The 19,792-nt window shown below is 39.6% G+C and overlaps 4 protein-coding genes across 4 annotated transcripts; 2 read left to right on the top strand and 2 right to left on the bottom strand.

The window, feature by feature from the left end:
* Positions 1 to 270: 270 nt before the first annotated feature.
* On the bottom strand, positions 271 to 7,256 carry GCK72_008759 (uncharacterized protein; the record flags this gene model as incomplete). Its single annotated transcript, XM_053727025.1, has 5 exons — positions 271 to 399; positions 2,944 to 3,111; positions 3,316 to 3,387; positions 7,024 to 7,091; positions 7,160 to 7,256. 5 exons carry the CDS (start codon positions 7,254 to 7,256, stop codon positions 271 to 273), a joined length of 534 nt encoding a protein of 177 aa, XP_053586602.1.
* On the top strand, positions 6,059 to 7,384 carry GCK72_008758 (uncharacterized protein; the record flags this gene model as incomplete). Its single annotated transcript, XM_053727024.1, has 5 exons — positions 6,059 to 6,320; positions 6,369 to 6,860; positions 7,017 to 7,100; positions 7,154 to 7,238; positions 7,282 to 7,384. 5 exons carry the CDS (start codon positions 6,059 to 6,061, stop codon positions 7,382 to 7,384), a joined length of 1,026 nt encoding a protein of 341 aa, XP_053586601.1.
* A 7,115-nt stretch (positions 7,385 to 14,499) lies between these two features.
* Positions 14,500 to 14,844, bottom strand: GCK72_008757 (uncharacterized protein; the record flags this gene model as incomplete). Its single annotated transcript, XM_053727023.1, has 3 exons — positions 14,500 to 14,616; positions 14,664 to 14,736; positions 14,783 to 14,844. 3 exons carry the CDS (start codon positions 14,842 to 14,844, stop codon positions 14,500 to 14,502), a joined length of 252 nt encoding a protein of 83 aa, XP_053586600.1.
* A 3,901-nt stretch (positions 14,845 to 18,745) lies between these two features.
* GCK72_008756 (uncharacterized protein) lies at positions 18,746 to 19,429 on the top strand (the record flags this gene model as incomplete). Its single annotated transcript, XM_003107618.2, has 3 exons — positions 18,746 to 19,007; positions 19,086 to 19,214; positions 19,263 to 19,429. The coding sequence occupies 3 exons, from the start codon at positions 18,746 to 18,748 to the stop codon at positions 19,427 to 19,429; spliced, it is 558 nt and encodes a 185-aa protein (XP_003107666.2).
* Positions 19,430 to 19,792: the final 363 nt, after the last annotated feature.

Genomic DNA, 19,792 nt, shown 5'->3' with positions numbered 1-19,792 from the left:
GGGAGCCCGTGTCACCGTCACAAAGTTGACCATTTTCAACTAAAAACTGCAAGTGCCGAATTCTTTATGGCCGGTACTGTATAAATAAAAAGGAAAGAAAAAACATACCTTCAGAGACGATAGTGGCCAGTAAAGAGTCTATATCCTGGGTGGAATATAGTGATCAGTATGGCAAGGTTCAGTGGTACATAATATTTATTAAAGTACAAAGTATAAGGAATATAAGTCAATACAGATATACCAGCATTGCATACTCCTCTGGCCATACTTCTAACAGATGTTGGGAAGAGTTCTGCCGAGTAGAGATGGTTGATCTTCCATGTTGGATCTATCCCACCAGACACTATCAATCAGAACACAGTGTACGCCCAATGCAGCCAGGAGATCTCGAAGTATTGTCTGGAAATAAATTAATGTGATGTTTCAAAAAGTTTGAAAACTTATTATAAAACTTACATTGGTAAAAAAAGGTTGGATCATCGAACATGAACAGTGCCTTCAAATGCCGCTGGTTGGCATTGTGACACCTTTTGCCTTATCATCCAATCAAATAAAAGTAAATAATAACTAGATTTCTATAAAAATAGTAATACAACGACCGAAAACTCACATATCGATCTGAAGAGAGAATACTGACTTTTCGCCGCAATCCGCACGCTTATATAGCTTCCGATATATAGGGCGATGACACTTTTTGTGGGTCACCTTTCACTGCGTACCGCCGACACGGTCGCCCTCCGCGCCGTCTCTTTTTTAAATCATCTTCAGGTTTCACTTCTCCGAACTTATTTCCGCCATTTGATGTTGGTCAAGAGTAGCGGCCAGTGGTAAAAATTTCTCGAATTTTCACGATTTTCGAAAATTTTACAAAAACTTGTAAAGCATGGTTTTTACCCAGAACGTTAAATATAACGAAAACTCTACAATAAATGTTTTCCCGAAGTTTCACGTCCATCCGATCAATTTGAAAAAAGTTATGGTTGAAAAACCAAAAGTTCATATCCTATTGAGCGGTACTGTACATTTTCAGCAATAGTTTTTTTTATCCTTTTGACACTTCATGCATCATTTTAATTTAGAACTTGCATTATTTACTGGGAACTGCATTACTTTTGGAACTTCCCGACCAAAGAATCCAGAAATAATCTAAAATGTGAAAATCATTCCGTTTTTCTGAATATCGCCATAACCATTTGCCCATTTTCCTAACGCTTTGGTCAAGTTTATCCCATTTGACCATCCGCCGCTCTATATGTTTATCCTGACTCGCTACCTTTGCAGAACCATCTTACATATACACAGGTGTCAACAATGACGAATTATCGACAATAACATAATAATAAGTTAGAAGAAAAAAGATGATGATTCAGCCAGACGGTGAGTCATCAAAGAACGGTAAGATGAAAAGGGTCAAAGAAAATGTGGCAATAACGCTTACATCAATTTTAGGTCTAGATCAAGAAACACGATGAATCCAATAACTTAGAAGGCGTTCGACATTAACAACTGAATATGGATAGATTTCATCTTTTGCAGTAACCTTTTCAAATTACTGGTTTTTTCACAGGTAAAAGGAGTTTGAAATCAAAATCATCCATGAGACGGTCTATGAATGGTAAAAAAACCTCTCACTCTTTTATAGTCATTTCCTCCTAGCCCATTTTTCGCCCTTATGGGGCTATTCAGGTCATGTAAAAATGTATTTTAATTCATGTTTTACCTTATTCACGAACTGTAAAAAATGTATTTTTCACATTTTCTCCCATTTTTCTACATTTCTCCCCCATTTTTTGACAGTTTTTCTACATGCGCATGTCGAAAATTGCAAAAAAAGGGGACGCTCGTGAATAAGGAAAAAAATGTATAAAAATATGCTTTTACATGACCTGAATAACCCCATTATTCTCTTCTCCCCAAAAAAACACGACTCCTGTCTTCCTTGCTTCCCTTCCTCGCTCTAATGCCTGCCAGTGTAAAGATGAACTCTATAATCCCTATGATTCTCAACCCTATAATTTACTGAATATACCTCTCTGCACGCCCGTTCTCAAGGATACGATAATCCGGGTCAATCCCATCATGACTGATGGATGCTGACTGGAATCTACAGGTCGCAAACCTGTGTATGCAAAATTATTCATCCACCGCCCCCAGCCACCTGAATTAAATTTTGATCTTTCTGAAAGGAAGAAAAAGAAAAACACGAGTTCCTTAACAGGCAACATTTCATTTTTATAAAACTTCAAAAAAAGTAACAAAAGTCTGGGTTTGAAATGTTTTAAGTTCAAATTGACAAATTCCAAATTCTGCCGTAGCGCCTTGCATGATTTCTCGAGGATTCCTCCTGAGATGTCGTCCAATTCGTTTGGTTCGAAGGCCTCGAATAGATCATGACCGATGTTGCACCTGTGGTTTATTGAAGGTTCAGTGGTAGTTTTGAATAAGTTTATTTAGTAAATAAAAGGGGCAAAATAAGGGGAAAGGGGAAAGATCGGGCAGGAGTGGAATATCACGATTTAGGATGGGCTATTGTCTTAACAATTACAACTGCCTCTACTAGCAAGGGGGGTTTCTTTTATACTGTACTCTTCCTAGCGTCATCGTCCTTCGTCTCTTACTTCTCCTCAGTGTCTCCTCCGGTTGATGGTTTCGTCGCCGCATTCCTTCTCCTTTTTCCAATTTGATTGTCGCGATCCGTTTCAATCGGTCGTCTTTCTGGCGCCATCCCAATTAGCCATTTTGCAAGGAGTAATGTTAGGCGCCGGAAGTTCCAAGTATCCAAGTATAAAGTGGTATCCAATTGATGATCGTGTCCGGCCGGCGAGAGATAGGAGGGGGGTCGTCGGGCAAGAGATGATAAATGGATGCGTCATCGAACGATCGTGTTTCTTGTCCCATATCTCATAGTTGCGTCATCCTGGCGCAACAACCGAGGTCAAAGACCTGTATTCTCCAGTCTTCGACTCCTTCCGCATCTCCAACAATCATTTCGAGTGTGTCAATGGTAATGTCCACCAATCCACGAAGTTCATTGGGGATCTCAAAGTTGAGGGGCGGCAAATCTATTCTGACTTCATCGAGTTGTTGAATGACTTCGTAGTTCCATCGATTCTGAAAATTAAAAATTAAATTAAAAAGGTATCAAAAGCAGTTGTAAAATATTCTAGATCTTTTTTTTTTGGTGGCAAGACAAAACGTTATGTTCACCTCTCATGATTTCCACGATTCTCGCGATATTGGAAGTGATTCGATGCTTTCCATTTCTTGTTGATTGAGGCCGTGGGTTTGGAAAAGGTGAACCCTCTTGGTGTTCACATTGAACACGGTTACGAGCGCCAACTTTGAGCCATGGTCATGGTCCGCATACCATGATTCGATATCAACCTCCTGAAATAAGATGTGATTCAAATGGTTAAGTGATTCATCTCATCATATTTGTATGTATTGGGAAACTCTTTAAATGGGAGGTCCCGATGGTTTTTACAGTTTTCCAGACTCACCTATTTTAACACCAGCCAGCCAATCAAATAAAAATAAATAGCAACTAGATTTCTATAATAATAGTAATACAACGACCGAAGCTCACATATCAGTCTGAAGAGGGAATACTGACTATCCGCCGTCCGCCATTCGCTTATATACCCTCCGATAAAAGGGGCGGATTCTATGGCGGGCACGAACGGCGGGGAGGATTACCGTGGGGGTGATACACCGTGAAATATGGCCCGCAAGAGGTGTCATCTGTCAAGAACACCACAGACTATTATTAGGATTTATTATATAAGAGTAAGCATTAGAATATATATAAACTGACACATTTTGATATACTTATGGTCGGCTTTTATAGTGCCTTATTATACAACAAAAACCTTATTATAAAACATACACAATATAGAAGATTATTATAATACATGAAGGATGATTAATATAACAAACTTTTTATATGCAATATCATACCAACTATTGTACCACTCGTCATCGACACTCCCCCACAAACGGCGGCAAGAAGATAATATTTCATTATTTGTTGTCCCAAACAATCTCAGGTATTTTTGGGCCAAGTTGCCCTCAAATTGGGCCATGTGGCACTGAAAATGGGCATGGTGGCCCATTCCATGAGGGCCACTATGCCCATTTTCCGGGCCACATGGCCCACTCGATGGGCAAAGTGCTCAGATTCGCTACAACGCGCGGCATTCCGCTCCCTTTGCTCCTTCCCATTCAGCAATATAATTAACCAGATTACACATCTTTGTACTTTCTACTATTTATTTGTCAAATTTAAACACAAAATAATAATAATTTCAGTAATTATGGGAAGTAATAGGGTAAAATAAACTAAAATTGTCAAACTATGAGATGGAGAATAGGAATACAGAAGAAGGAAATAATTTTTCGTGAAAACTACAAATATTCAAATTACAACAAAAAATTCAGAGTAAATGCAAAAAATTTAAAGATAGAAGACGGTGAAAGATAGAAGAAAGTGAGCAGCTGGATAGCGTAGTTGATGATGATTATTGTGTTGGTGAAATAATTTTTTGTACAGCTGAAATTTCATGAAAATTGAACAAAAACAAATAAAAAATACTGTCTTACCTGATGAGTCGAGTGTAGATTTTTTCATCTTCTGTTTGAATAAGTAGCATAAAACTGAAAGACGATAAAATTGTAAAAGAAACGGAATAAAAAAGAAAAATCGTGGCGAAAAATCAGAGTGTGCAGTAGAGCGCGATTTCTCAACTTGTGCCCATCCATCCTCACCAAGCGCCCAACCTGTGCCCACATCCACCAAGTATTTCCTATCTCTCAACCTGTGGCCCAACCTGTGCCCAACTAGTGCCCACTGGGCCATGTGGCCCTTATTGTGGGCACTGTGCTCTATTCACGGGCCACATGGCCCAATCGAAAGTTTCGTTGCCCCACCCTTGCCCAAAAATACCTGAGATTGTCCTTCCGTCGATTGTCCATTGTAGTCGTTTATTGTTTAGTGTCCTGAAAATGGCAATAGTGGTGTTTGTCTGTGTTTGGTGCAATAAGTGTCCAAACGATAAATAATATTAGAAAAGAAGATAGGTATCCAGATTGAAAAAAATTAGATGTCCTATAATAATAGTTATTTGGTTAAATATGGTGTCAGTAAAACAGCGAATAGAATAGTCCGTGGTACTTGGTTGTCTTGTTGTCAATTCTCAAGTCTCTCCGATGAATATTGAAGTTGGTCCATTAATCCAGGCACGTTTGGATTATATGAGCCCGAGTTGAAGTCCGTTGACTTCCCGATAAGTGTAAGCGTAGTTACCACTTGTATTCCTTTGCTACTTTCCTGTAGCCCAAAGTTGTGAATGATTCCTCTGCCGGTTCAGAGAGAATGGATTCGAGAGATTAGAATAACAGTGCAGAATTCGGCCGTACATAGCTGATGGGTCACCATGTCAAGAACACCACAGACTATTATTAGGATTTATTATATAAGAGTAAGCATTAGAATATATATAAACTGACACATTTTGATATACTTATGGTCGGCTTTTATAGTGCCTTATTATACAACAAAAACCTTATTATAAAACATAAACAATATAGAAAATTATTATAATACATGAAGGATGATTAATATAACAAACTTTTTATATGCAATATCATACCAACTATTGTACCACTCGATGCGTCATCGACATCATCAGACCGCCCACCCTCCTCGCCATAGGCTCCGCCTCTTTTATCGGAGGGTATATAAGCAAATGGCGGATGGCGGATAGTTAGTATTCTCTCTTCAGACCGATATGTGAGCTTCGGTCGTTGTATTCCTATTTTTATAGAAATCTAGTTATTATTTATTCTTATTTTATTGGCTGAAAAAAAAATCTGAGAGTGAGTTTTTTATTTCAAAAAAATCTTAATTTTCTACCAAAAAACTTGCAACTTTCCTTCAAAAAAATCTTACTTTTCTACCAAAAAATCTTACTTTTTTTTACCAAAAAACTACCAGTTTCCTTCAAAAAAATCCACAGTCTCCATTACTTTTAATTAACAAAAAAAATTTCGATAGGCAAAGATGGAACGTTCAACTAGATTCGAGGTCAACGGAACTTTGAAGAAGAAGCTAAATAATGATAAGCCTATATCATCTGACACAGTAATAGACCTACTGTTATCTGTGGGGCGAGACTTCGGGGGTTATGGCTACCAAATTTATGAATTATTAAGAGCCCAGAATGCGAGGTTGATTCGCTTCAACCCGAGATTTCTTAGAACCACAGTGTTTAATGCGGTTGTGCACCAAAACCCCCAAGCTTATAGGGACTTGGCGAACTCAGGTATTACTAGACGCATTCGGTACCCTGAGTTTGAGAACAATTATATAGACCGCGTCATGGAGGAAAGGTTTGATGAGATAATAAGAATTATCCATCTAACCGGTGGAAGACATTCCCCATGGCCGGTCTATATGGATACGGAAGGCTCTTATAAGAAGTGCCGGAATGGTACCAATCTCGCCATGATGATTTTATTTGACGTTATCACTCGGCGAGTATTCTTACTCAGAGTGGACCAATTGAATGTCTGGGACTTGGCGGATGTGAAAGTGGCTCTCAATTTGTACTCTTATCGAATGGTAACATTCGGTAGAGAGATGTTCCTCAAACATCAATGGGGAGACCTCCAAGGGAGAAACGGGAGCCAATTGATATCTCTTTTGAATGCGGCCGACAGAATTGGGGTTGTGGTGCATAAAACCGAAACCCTAAGTAACTGGACGGTACAAAGATTGAGGGAAGATCAAAAGCAGTATGCTGCGATGGATGTGGTGGCCCTTCACTACCACAATGTGGGTACCCGGGTCCAATGGGAATATAGTAAGTTTTTAAATATAAAGAAATTTTTGTAAACATTCATTTACACCCACCACGTCCAGTTCGTGATGCAGGGGACCCGAAGTTTTTTAACTGGCGGATGGTATTGTAAAGGTACGTTTTTTCTTCAAAGATTCGTTAATTCTAGCATTTTTTCAGATCTTACCGACTCCCCACCATCCATCACCGCTCCCGTCTCTGTTCTCGCCTCTGCTCCTGCTCCCGTCTCTTCTCCTGTCACCAGTTCTTTTTGGTTCGTATGTTTTTTCATTCATCCGGTAAAACTTTTTTTCCAGGCTCACCACCATCCATCACCGCTCCCGTCTCTGTTCTCGCCTCTGCTCCTGCTTCCGTCTCTTCTCCTGTCGCCAGTTCTTTTTGGTTCGTATGTTTTTTCATTCATTCGGTAAAACTTTTTTTCCAGGCTCACCACCACCATCCATCACCGCTCCCGTCTCTGTTCTCGCCTCTGCTCCTGCTCCCGTCTCTATCTCTGCCTGATCACCCCGCTTCCGTCCCCATTCTAACTCGAAGTGGAGGAAGAGAGCGCAAACATTTATACAACAGTTATTTTCTTTTTTCTTTTTTTTGTCTTTTGAAATCTTCATGGAAACTTTTTTTCAATAATAAATTTGGTCTTATTTTTAAAAATCCTCTTTCTTTTTCTTTTTTCAGACTCATTCAAATTTAATTAAGGTGGCTGGGGGTCTTCGATGTAAACGCGCCCCATCGGGGTCCAGTCGTGTACTGCATGTGGAAAAGAGGGAAAATAAAGGGATTTTTGAGGAATTTGAAGGGAATTTGAAGGAAAAACATTGAAAATATAACATTATAAATTTTTCAGACACTTTTCAGCTAATTTTCAGGTAAAAATCTTTATTTTTTTCTACTTTTCGACGAAAATTCGCATTTTCAAATTGGAAATCACACAAATTTTTTGATTTTCTTCAGATTTTCGTATAAGAACATTTTCAAAAGAAAGAAAGAAAACTTTTTTACGTGTTTGTAAAAAGTTTTCTTTTTCTTGAAAATGTGACTTGGAAGAGAAAAAAACTAGTTCGGCCATCTTGTGAAATAGTTAGGCCACCGGCTACTTGCTCTCTTTTGCACAGTCTCCCACACGCGAAATGCGCAAGCAAACTGTGTTTTTCTCTAGCACTCTCCACTCTCTCGCCGACAAGCCAAATTCAACTGTTCTGTAGAAGATCTTTGAGAGACTGTAACTCGCAAGCAAGCATTTGTACAAAAAAGTTGTCAACTGTGAAAATGAAGCCCTATGTCTGATCTACGGCCCTAGTAAAAATTAACATCTTGGGACAATTATTTTACTTGTTATGAACTCATAAAAACTACCAAGTTTGACAGAGCATCACGACGGCACTAATTGTCAGAAAGAGCCATTTTTTGAGGGATATGTAGATCAGGTGTATAGCTTCACTTTTTTAGTTGGTGACTTTTTTCTACAGACGCTTACTAGCGAGTTACCATCTAAAACAGTCGACTTAGTCACAATCTCGTGGAGAGTTAGGTAGATTCGATGGAGGTGTATAACTTTTCAGAGAAGAGAAATACAAGAAAGTTGTCAACTGCAAAAGTGAAGCACTACGTCTAATCTACATTCCCTTTAAAAATTGGCTCATTCTGACAATCAGGGAAGCCGTGATGCACTGTCAAACTTGGAAGTTTTTAGGAGTTTATAACGAATAAAATACGTGTCGCTAGATGTTAATTTTTACTAGGGCCGTAGATCAAGTATAGGGCTTTATTTTCATAGTTGACAACTTTTTTGTACAAACGCATACTAGCGAGTTACAGTCTATCACAATAGACAAGCTCACAGCATTGCACTGAAATAGGAGGAGGAGCATAACTTTTCAGGGAGGTCTCGTACAAAAATGTTGTCAACTAAAAAAGTGAAGTTTTATGCCTGATCTACGTTTTTGTCAAAGTTGTGGGTTTTAGAACAAAAAAGAGTTGGCCCTCTGGCATCACTTTCTCCAAATACAGTGATATCAGTGGTAAAAGTTCGCACAATTAAAAGCATCCTGAATCGATCTGTAGTGAACGAAATCACAAGCTGTAAAAAGTAATAGATTCCTATTGAAATTTCAAACTTTTCCTCCGTTTTATTTTTTTGAGAAAATTTTTTATTCGGCTGAAAAATAGAAAAAAGTCCGAAAAAATGACGTTTTTTCAACTTTTTCAACTGAAATTTGATATGACCATGAACCACTGAGGACTGAACAGAATCAATCAAACTAAAATGGTAAATATTTCTCTCGGGACCCTCTACAATCGCTCCGTTTCATTTTTTCGATTTTTTTGTTTCCAGACTAAAACCGTCCAAAAGGTGCTAAATACCGATATTACCCATTACATGGATAACTAATTGTTTTGTTTCTAGTAAATTTCTCACTTTTTGAAGTATTTCAGATATCAAAGAATCTATCTAAAGAAAAAAATTTTCATTCCAGATTAGACATGTCCTTCAAACACACTATTCTTTGAACGCCTCTTTCAGTTGTCCATAAGTCGTGTTCTATTGTTCGTTTGAGATTTTTATAATAATTATAGTTCAGATCATTTTCTATCTTATTCTTTTTTTACCGTTTCGAAATTCGTTGTCTACTCGTTGTACGAAACATTTTTCCAAAATGTTTCATTTCAGATTAATTTTAGTGCAAACGCGCTCCCTCTGCATGCGTTAGAGATTTGAGGACGCAGATCGTCGCTTTTCTCGTGAAAACGCTTGCGCATTTCGCGTGTGGGAGACTGTGCTTTTGGGGGCTCTTCGATGTAGACGCAGAGAAAGGTTAGAGAAAAGCGAGAGAGTATGGTGGGGACGAGAGACGCAGAGAAACGAGAGAGTCTACTGTAGGGTCTTACTGTGAAATTTCTCTTCATTCACCTCTTTTCTGACATTTCGTGCTAGCTTCAAGGCTAGTGTCCTAGAGAAAAGTTTCTAAAAATAGTTTTGCAAACTCTAGGGCGAAACCATTTTCCTACGGTATAACATGATACTTTCGTGCCAACTTCATTGTCGTATGGCGACAAGAGATGGAATAGATGCTAACTTGCTTTTCGAAAGCTCAAATAGTATTTTCCTGACATTTTCAATAATATTTGTATGCAAAAGTGTCACCAAAGTAGTACGAATTGGACGTAAATCGTTCATCTCTGTAGTAGATAGATATAGATAGGTATATATATATATATATATATAGAGATAGCTGTAGATGTGGATTATATAGGCATCCTAGACTATTGTTTCGGCCACTATCACATACATATTGTCCTCAGGTTTCCACAGAATTTCCTTGTCCTTTCCTATGGTCGACCATTGTACATTTGAGCCTTTTATACACTCTTTCTTACCCTCACTAACACCTGCCTGTCACAGATATTGTCTTTTGGTATGCACAGGATTTCCTAGAAGGACACTTAATTGTACTCGACCCTAAAAGTGCCAATAAAAACTCAGCTTGAACTTTTAGAAAGAGGCCGGGTTGGGCCGAGCCCGGCCTTGTCAGCGAAATCAGGACCCGGCCCGGGCAAATTGGCGCGAATGTCAAATTTTTTGAATTTTTTCGCGAAAAAGTCAAATTTTCGACTATCATTCAGAATTAAAAGAAATTCTGCCCGCAATTCTTTTCGATGAAAAATTGAAAAAATTTCGAAAAAAAATTGGAAAAATTGTAATTTTTTTTAAGCCGGGCCTTGACAACTACGCCTTTCTTAAATTTGATTAATTTTGGTCGACGATTGAACATTATGGCCTTTCAAAATTCTGAATTCAAATTTTGTTCCCTAAAAAGCTTGTTTCTTTTCAAACACATCTGTTTTTATTACTCTATCTAAATATTCGGAATTCTTATAAGGATTTTTACATGAAAAAAACTCCTCCACCTCCTGTATTGCAAATATTTCAATGTTTTTTTTTCAGATAAAGCCCGAGTCAAATCGCCACCAAACGCCAAATGGAATTTTGAAGACCAAGCTGACATCCAATGTACCCTGACGCAATAATAGATTTACTATTATATGTGGGGCAGGACTTCGGGAGAAGACTCGATATATAAGCTGTTAATCAACCAGAATGTAGGGTTGATTAATTTCGACCATGAGTTCCTCACAAGAACTCTATATGAGGCGATTGTTCGCAACAACCGTCCGTCGTATTGGGATATGGTGAACTCGGTTATAACCATGCGCATTCAGTACCCAGAGTTTGAAAACAATCATATAGGCCGCGTCACGGAGGAAAGGTTTGGTGAGATAATTAGAATTATCCATCTAACCGGTAGAAAACATTCTCCGTGGCCGCTCTATATGGATACTGAGGGCACGTATGAGACGCTTAGAAATGGATCGAAACTCTCTCTGATCACTTTTTTGACGTGACGATCAGATAGATGTAGAGTGGACCTAATTATTGTTTTTTTGGGGGCTGTTAAGAAACTCGTGTTTTTCTTCTTCTTCCTTTCAGAAAGATCAAAATTTAATTCAGGTTGATGGGGGCCGTGGACGTAAACGAAAGAGGGGAAATGAAGGGAACTTGGCGGAAAAAAATTACAGGCACTTTTCAGGCTATTTTCTGGGGAAATCATTAGTCTTGAGAGGTATATTTATATAAGTTACACGGTTGGGGTTTATAGGGATTATAACCGACTTGTCATGGGCCGGGCCGAAATCAAAAATATTCTCGGCCCGGCACGGCCCGGCCCGTTTTGAAACATTTTTGAAATGTTGATGTTATTTGGAAATTTTTTGAAATTTTGATGTTTTTTGGAATTTTTTTGAAAAAAAAGTTTTCGAATAAAAATTCAAAATTTAATAAAAAGGTAAATACCGTAAATACTGTATTATAACGGCACCTGTATGATAACGGCACCCCATCAATACTCAGAATTCATGAATATGAATATCCCGGTGTTTTTTATTGTTTCTGATTAGAAGCAGCGTGATTGATAACGTCTTGATCAACGAAAAGAATGCCCAAAAAAGGTTTTTCGTTTAAATTTAATGAGTTTTTAAAGCCTCAAAATTTCTCTGGGAGGCAGTTGAAAAATATAACGGCATGCCGTTATAATACAGTATTTACGGTATGTATGATAATTTAAGCATTTTTACTCTAAATTTTCGAAAAATTTCAGAAATTGTGTTTCAAAATGAGTACACAATTTTGAATCCGGCGCGACCTGGCCGGGCCGGGCCGAGCCGGGCCGGCCCGATTTTTGACAAGTCTGGATTATAGGGTTAATCTTGATCAAGATTATCTTCTCACTAGCAGTCAGTGTGAAAGAAGGTAAGCGAAGAAGTACAAACCTACAATCCATTGTTCTTCTACCATCGTTGTTAGAAGCTCCAAATCCAATGTTTTTGGTATTTTTCCATCTTCTGTGATCTTTCAATAAGCATATTTTATACCAAAACCCTCAAAACTATCTTCTCACTCTTTTTATACCATGACTTTTTTCTTAAATCCGTTAAAAAATAAATTTCTTTGTGTTCTTTGCCAAGTTTTGTCGTCCAATTCATGTCATGTCCATGTCAACCAAATTTTGCGTGTAATTTTATAATTAGTCTGTTGCATACACATGACATGAGTAGAGTGACACGTGTCACAAACAAGATCTTAACGGTTGGCGATCAGATAACTAGGAAGAGGTGTGCACACCACAGTCCCCTTGTAGTGCATTGTTGATGATTCCTCCCAAAATTTAAACGGTGCATGTTTACTGAATACGTACCACGCCTAATTACTCTGTTGTGACGTAGCGCACATCGGGATACTTTATCCTATCTTGTTTTGCTCTATTGCGCGCATCCCAATTATAATTATAGTTTTTGTATTCCATTAGAACTCCCGACAAAGACACAGAGCCATCTGTCGCGGAAGGAGCAACAATACACAACACACATTCCTCTGAGTCTGTCTGTGTCAGAGTTGAGCGGAATGCGGTTTTTGAAATGGCGGAAGGCGGAAGGCGGAAAGCGGAATGAACATTTTTTGGGCGGAAAGCGGAAGGCGGAAGGCGGACTTTAAAAAATATCGGCGGAAAGCGGAGAGCGGAAGGCGGAAGCGAAAATTGTTTGGCGGAAGGCGGAAGGCGGAAGGCGGAATGGAAAAAAATGCCAAAAGGCGGAAGGCGGAACACAATGTCGCTTTCAAAAATACGATTTTGGCCTTATTTTGTAGTAAAAACACTAAAATGGTTAAATTTGAGTTAAATTTTGTTTTTTTGATAAACACTGATAGCTTTGCTGCAAAAAATCACAAAAATATCAGTAAATTGGAATAGGTGATCAAATTTTTCAAGCTGAGGAAAAAATCTTTAAACAGCGGAAGGCGGAAGGCGGAAGGCGGAAATAGGAAAATTTTTGGCGGAAAACGGAAAGCGGAAGGCGGAATAAAACATTTTTCGGCGGAGAGCGGAAAGCGGAAGGCGGAAAGAAAAAAGTGGCGGAAAGCGGAAGACGGAAGGCGGAATTCCGCTCAACTCTGGTCTGTGTGTCCCGATGTCCACCGCTTAGTTTCACCCCATTCTTTGGAGTACGGTACTGAGAAATTTTGCGTTGTTCTAAAAGTTATCATCTGAAATAAACTCGAAGTCAAATCACAACATTTGTGTGCGGAGTGCATTTATTAAAATATCACGTCAAGTTTAATAACATAGATAACCTGTACGCTAATTACGAGTCGTGGGGGATCAGTAATGTTCATGCGATCTTCTCTGACCATCTCTATGCGTCGTCTGCGGAGTTTGTTATATACATTCTCACTGACAGTCTCTTTGTGTTGGGTGGGCTTTTGAGCAGCAGCGGAATTGGAAATCGCTTCGCGTTCGCTCCGGAAATCATAGGCAGTTTGTTCCGTCTGCCTCATCAAGCTCAACGCTATTTTGTCGGTACCTTGAAAAAAAAAATTTGATATTTTTTCGTTTTCAACGGTAGCTTACGAAAGTGATCTGGCTTTTGACACTAATCATGAAATCCTCTCCTTTTTTGTAATCCTTCGTAACTTGCTCGATAACGTCCTTCTGAAAATGTTCCAATGTTTTCAAAACACATTATTCCATACTTGCAAATTTACGGCCCGGCCCAGGCCGGTAGAGAATTTTCAAGGCCCGGCCCGGCCCGAAGGCCCGGCCCGGCCCGAAGGCCCGGCTTCAAAAAAAGGTACCTATTTTTCACCAAATTTTTTGAAATTTTTTGAAATTTTACATTAAAAATTTCAATTTTTTGACGCATATCTATCTTTTGATTGAATTCTGAAGTATACTCAAAAATTCGACATTTTTGGGAAAAAATTCAAAAAAATTCAAATTTTCGTTCAAAATTTCAGTTCAAATTTTTCAGCCTTCGGGCCGGGCCGGGCCTTGGAAATTCTCGTCACGGCCCGTTGCAAGTATGCATTATTCTATAGCAACTCACATAATCACTAAAATACGAGTTGAGCAATTTGTCAACCAAGTGCATACGCATACAGACCCATAAAAAGTCCCTTGAGTCTTTCGATTCGAGGTGCGACGCAATTCCTGCAAACACTCAGTTGAAACTCAGTAATCTAATAAACTTGAAACTCACTGGTAAGTCATTTTCCTTGTCGAACCCGATGTAGACCATGACGCACTTCTCGCTTTCAGATTCGTTTCCCTCCGTTGGCACCGATCGGATTGATCACCAAAGTGCAGTATGCAGCAGTCCCATCATACGTTGGAAAGATAAGCTCGTAGTTGAAACTTTCCTGTGCATCGACCTGTAACTCAAGTTCATTTTAAAAACTTTTCAAAATACGTAACTTACCTCCAAATAGGGCGCTTTACCCCGTTGATTGATTCCGCGAGTATTGAGATTGAAGCAGAGCGTCTCTTCTTTGCTGTAAAACGAATGCTTGTTTAGGCAAACTGGGGGTTTTCACCTACTTTACATCATCCTGGTCCCTGTAGAGTTCCACAAGACGGTAGACAAGAAGCCGCTGGGACATATCTGGAGTCGTGGTGAATTTTCTTTCGAAATCGTGGCTGAGGAGATTTTGGCATCCTTAGCCTTGTCATCCGATCAAATAAGAATAAATAATACCTAGATTTCTATAATAATATGAATACAATGACCGAAAACTCACATATCGGTCTGAAGAGAGAATACTAACTATCCGCCATCCGCCATTTGCTTATATACCCTCCGATAAAAGAGGCGGAGTCTATTGGAAGGAGGGCGGGCGGTGATGGCGAATGACACCTCCCAATCGGACATCTTCCACTGTTTCTCTCCTTTTTGAAGCGGATAAAATTATAGATAACAGAGAGAGGAGAGACGCAGGGATTATGAGAAGAGAAAAGAGCACCAAACGTTGATTTGATATATACACCTATTCTCATAGTAACGGGAACCGAGCCGCCGGCACTCTATGGGGTACGGAGGAGAGCATGGGAAAATGGAATTATTGGGGTCTGAAATGAAATGTGTTGGCTTTTTCAGGATATAGGTAATTGGCCTCTGAACAGTTATCAATCGTCAATGTAATTTCTCGCAATTATTACCCTTTTTCAGTGCTAAACTGACATGGGAATGACCCAAGGTGAAACGCTGGAATTTCTTACTAGGAAAGGTCCTGGTGACCGTTGAGTTAGGGGTCGAGACCTATATCGATGGAAAGCTGAGAAAACGCTGATTCCAAATATATACTCAGTTTTTGCCCTCGAGGCCTGGTATTCGAAAAAAAATGAGGTCAAAGTTTGGACCGTTGACAATTCATTTCCTTACCGACGTGTTAAAAATATCGGCATTTTTGTAGTTGACAACTTTTTTGTACGGGCATATCCTAAGAAGTTACAGGCAGTCAATGTAAACATCTCAAAAATTTCTCACATGGGAATGACCCAAGGTGAAACGCTGGGATTTATTAGATATTTTGGGAAATGATAGCCCGTATCTTAACTAGAACAAAACAAAAATGTTACGTGCCCTTTTGAGTTTCCAGAGAATGGCAGACACAATTCGATTTTTTCGAGTTTTTTGAGTTGAACCACTTCGAGACATCATAACTCGGTCAATTCAAGAGCAATCTCCTTAAACTAAAGTGTAATCGCAAGATCTTGACCAACGCTACATACAATAATGGTCACTGATTTTTTTTCCAGCTATGACTCCGAAATTACTACAGATCAAAATGTGAAAATTTGCACTTCTAATGAAATCAGAAAGTTCTTATTTTCGAAAAAAGGTATTTGGGAGACCTTGTCTGGTGAGATACATATCAAAGTACGACGGGGTACTCACTTATGCTCGCTACTGTATCGGTCTGAAGAGAGAACACTGACGCAATCCCCAGGGTTGCATAACCTACGATAAATGAGGCGGAGCCTACGGCGGAACGGCGGGCGGTGATGCCAAAAGACACCTCCCAACCGGACATCTTCCGCCATCTTATCCGCCCACCGTCCCCGCCATAGGCTCCGCCCCATTTATCGGAGGGTATATAAGGCCTGCGGATGACGGATAGTCAGTATTCTCTCTTCAGATCGATATGTGAGCTTCGGTCATTGTATTACTATTTTTTTTTAATCTAACTGTTATTTATCATACTTTTATTCGAAGAGTTGTGTCAAATTGCTCCGGTGAACGCCCCTTATGTCTTCACATCAGAATGGTGGACAGAGTTCAATTTTTTTGGATTTGACTGATGATTGCTGAACATTGTTGAAAAGCCGTGTCGTGCATCACCACAGAACAAAAGCTACTCCTATCACGGGGTGACGTTAGGGTAAGTCTAGTTTTTCAGAATTGCTCAATCTAGTTTAAAAAATTTCAGACTGTCAGACCGATCTCAAAAGACAGTAGCCACCATTTTAAGAACGAGCGTCATGTCATCACGGAGCCGGCGGACCAAAACAATCTGCAACTCCACTCTGTGGTCGACTAGAGTGCGTCGAGCAATCAACCGCGATTCTCGGTCCGATGTTTTGTTGGCAGGTGAGCTTTGCATATTCCCAAATTTTCAGTTTCTAATCCATTTTCTTACAGCATTGCAAGTTCTACCCTAAGGAAGTCTTTGAGTTTGCAACCAGGAATCACATCGGATTCGATTTCTTCTGTTTGGTAAGCATCACGCCTCAAACATATCACTCTGGCGGCTGTAACTCCTCAGTTTGATAACTACAAACTCCTTGTGAACGAGAATGCCAAGCTCATTCTCATTGGATGCGACAGCGTCGCAGAGTATCAACCACTTGGCAATCGACAGGATGTTATCTTTTTCTCCGGAGTGGAAAACACCACTTGTAGATTTCTTGATCATTTTTCAACCGTACATGAAAAAACTAAATATCGATTCATTCTAAGTTTCATTTATCTCATATTGTACGTTACTCCCCACTTCCAACTTTTTGTTCCAATTTGCGTCTCATCTCCTATTCAATCCCATCCCCTTCCCCTATTGACCAGCCTTCAGTCCCCCTTTCCTGGGTTTGTAATTCCAACTTTTTGCGAAATGAATCGGCAGTCTTCTCAGATGTTTCTATTCCTCCCTACTACCCCTCATGCTTCTGTACCCACTTGAAAACTTTCTGTTGCTTCATGGAAATCAATAAAATCGTATGTATAGCGCCTTTCGCAGCCATTCCAACTCTCTGCCAATTTGAATCGACAGAGAGTTCTCCTTTCTTCATTCCCACATAGGTTGAGTAATGGTATGACCTTTCCCACATTTAAACTCTTACGCTTGTTCAAACCATTTTCTGTGTGAGTGCGCTCTGACTGATCTAAAGGGACCGCCGCCAGCTACGCAATCGAATGGGGATGAAGGGATTTTTAATACTTTCTGGCTTTAAACCCATGTGTGTGATAAAGGACTTTGTGTTCAATTTTTGAAAAGTATGTTCGTTTTATAGCATTTCTGGCGAGATGCACATGAAAGTACGAAGGGGTGCTCACTTATGCTCGCTACTGTATCGGTCTGAAGAGAGAACACTGACGCAATCCGCAGGGTTGCATAACCTCCGCTAAATGGGGCGGAGCCTATTGCGGGGATGGCGGGCGGTGCTGACAAAAGACACCTTCCAATCGGACATCTTCCGCCAAGCGGGCCACTTTTCACTGTTTACCGCCCGCACGGTAATCCTCCCCGCAATAGGCTCCGCCCCATTTATCGGGGGGTATATAAGGCCTGCTGACGGCGGAAGAGTCAGTATTCTCTCTTCAGACTGATATGTGAGCTTCGGTCTTTGTATTACTATTATTATAGACATCTAGTTGTTACTTACTTTTATTTGGTTTATTTTTTCTGTCCTTATATTCCTACTCGTGTGTCTCGGTGGTAAAATAGGTGAGTGAATCTGGAAATCTGTTTGAAAAGTGGGTATTGTGTTTTTTCACAAAAAGCATAAAATGTGATACATATCACTTCTGATAGCTGAGAAATGAGCCGTAGAGTGGAAGTCTTTTTTTGGCTTGAAAAGCTTTGATTTTTTTTGTTTTTTTTATTTTTGACTTTTGCTGTAGGATTAGTTTTGGGTTTAAAAATACCATTTTTATATGACAACGTAGAAAGTAAACATGGATATCTCTTTTCAAAAAATTTTTACAGAGAGGAAAGTGAAAAAATTGAAAATTTTGAAAAGTTCTTTTCATTTTCCTCCTCAAATCTGGAGTTCTATCCGACATGTTTTTTTGAAATTTGGTATATAGACGTAAAATGTGACGGGAAATCATTATGTGACTTCAGAATTGTGATTTAAGACACTCCATCCGCTACAATAGGCTAAGTACGCTAAACTCTGATAGAGCCGCGAAAAGTTGCCAATTTTCGAATTGATATTTAAACCGTAATCTTTCCTCAACCTTCACTACTTTTTCAAACTTTCTCGATTCATACATTTTCAGAGTGAATGTCGAATCATCACGATTCAACGTCTCGGGAACCATTGGCAAGGCTCACCGGTCAACCGCCATTCAAGACCGGTAAAGTTCCATCTGGTTTTGGTAACCGCAAGAAGAGCCAGATGGAAAGGCAACAGGACTCCTGCAGCAGCCAACCGGACCAAACAACGCCAAAACGAGCCTCTGATGACTCCACCAAGCCACACACCTCAAGCCTCAAGGATTTTGTTATGGAGTCAGATGCCTCTCACACTCCAGAGGTGGTGAATAGTGAGTTAGAGCTTTTATAAGACTATATAGTGCGACAACATTAAATTTTCAGAAAATCAGAAAAGACCCACAGTGCAGCTACACGACGAGTCCCAAAGCCAACGACTCCACGAGACGAATCCAAGCTGAAAACCCCTGTTGAGCCACCGAAGATGCCAGATCGAGACAGTGTGGATTTCCAGACGCCAGATCGTCAAACTGAAACAGGTAATCAAATCATTGCAAGACTTATCTTAACAATCCATCTATTTTCAGTGGCAAATTCATCCGGATTTTCGAAAGAACAGAAGAAGATTCCGGACCCCCCAACTTCTCCCCGAAGATCACGTTCACCGTCGGAAGACACGGAAAGTAGTGTTCAGTGGATTCCAACGACATCTGTTGCTCCAGCACCGGCAGCCAAATTTATTTTATTTTATTAATCTTTTATTAATCTTTTATTAATCTTTAATAAATATATATATATACTTTAAAAAACGTTCAGTCGATCTGTCCAAGTCCAACTCGCACGTAGTCGATTGTACTCGTCCTTCATCACTTTTCCAGAACTTGAGTTCCTCGTTGAAGGTTGTGATGAAGAGACTTACTGTTCCTTACTGTCCCTGACACGGCTCGTCACACATAATGCATTCGAGGATGCTCTGAAACTATTACATTTCTTGGAAAAGAAATATTGGATGAAATGGCAAAAAATCTCATTTTTCTGAAAATGTGTTTTTCTGTATCAAAAAAGTTATTTTGACCAAAATTCACGTTTTCTGGCTCATTAGATAGAGCATTTAATT

The sequence above is a fragment of the Caenorhabditis remanei genome, chromosome III, assembly GCF_010183535.1.
Source record: "Caenorhabditis remanei strain PX506 chromosome III, whole genome shotgun sequence".
In the NCBI taxonomy this organism is placed as follows: Eukaryota; Metazoa; Nematoda; class Chromadorea; order Rhabditida; family Rhabditidae; genus Caenorhabditis; species Caenorhabditis remanei.
This window is presented reverse-complemented; position numbering and strand designations above follow the sequence as displayed.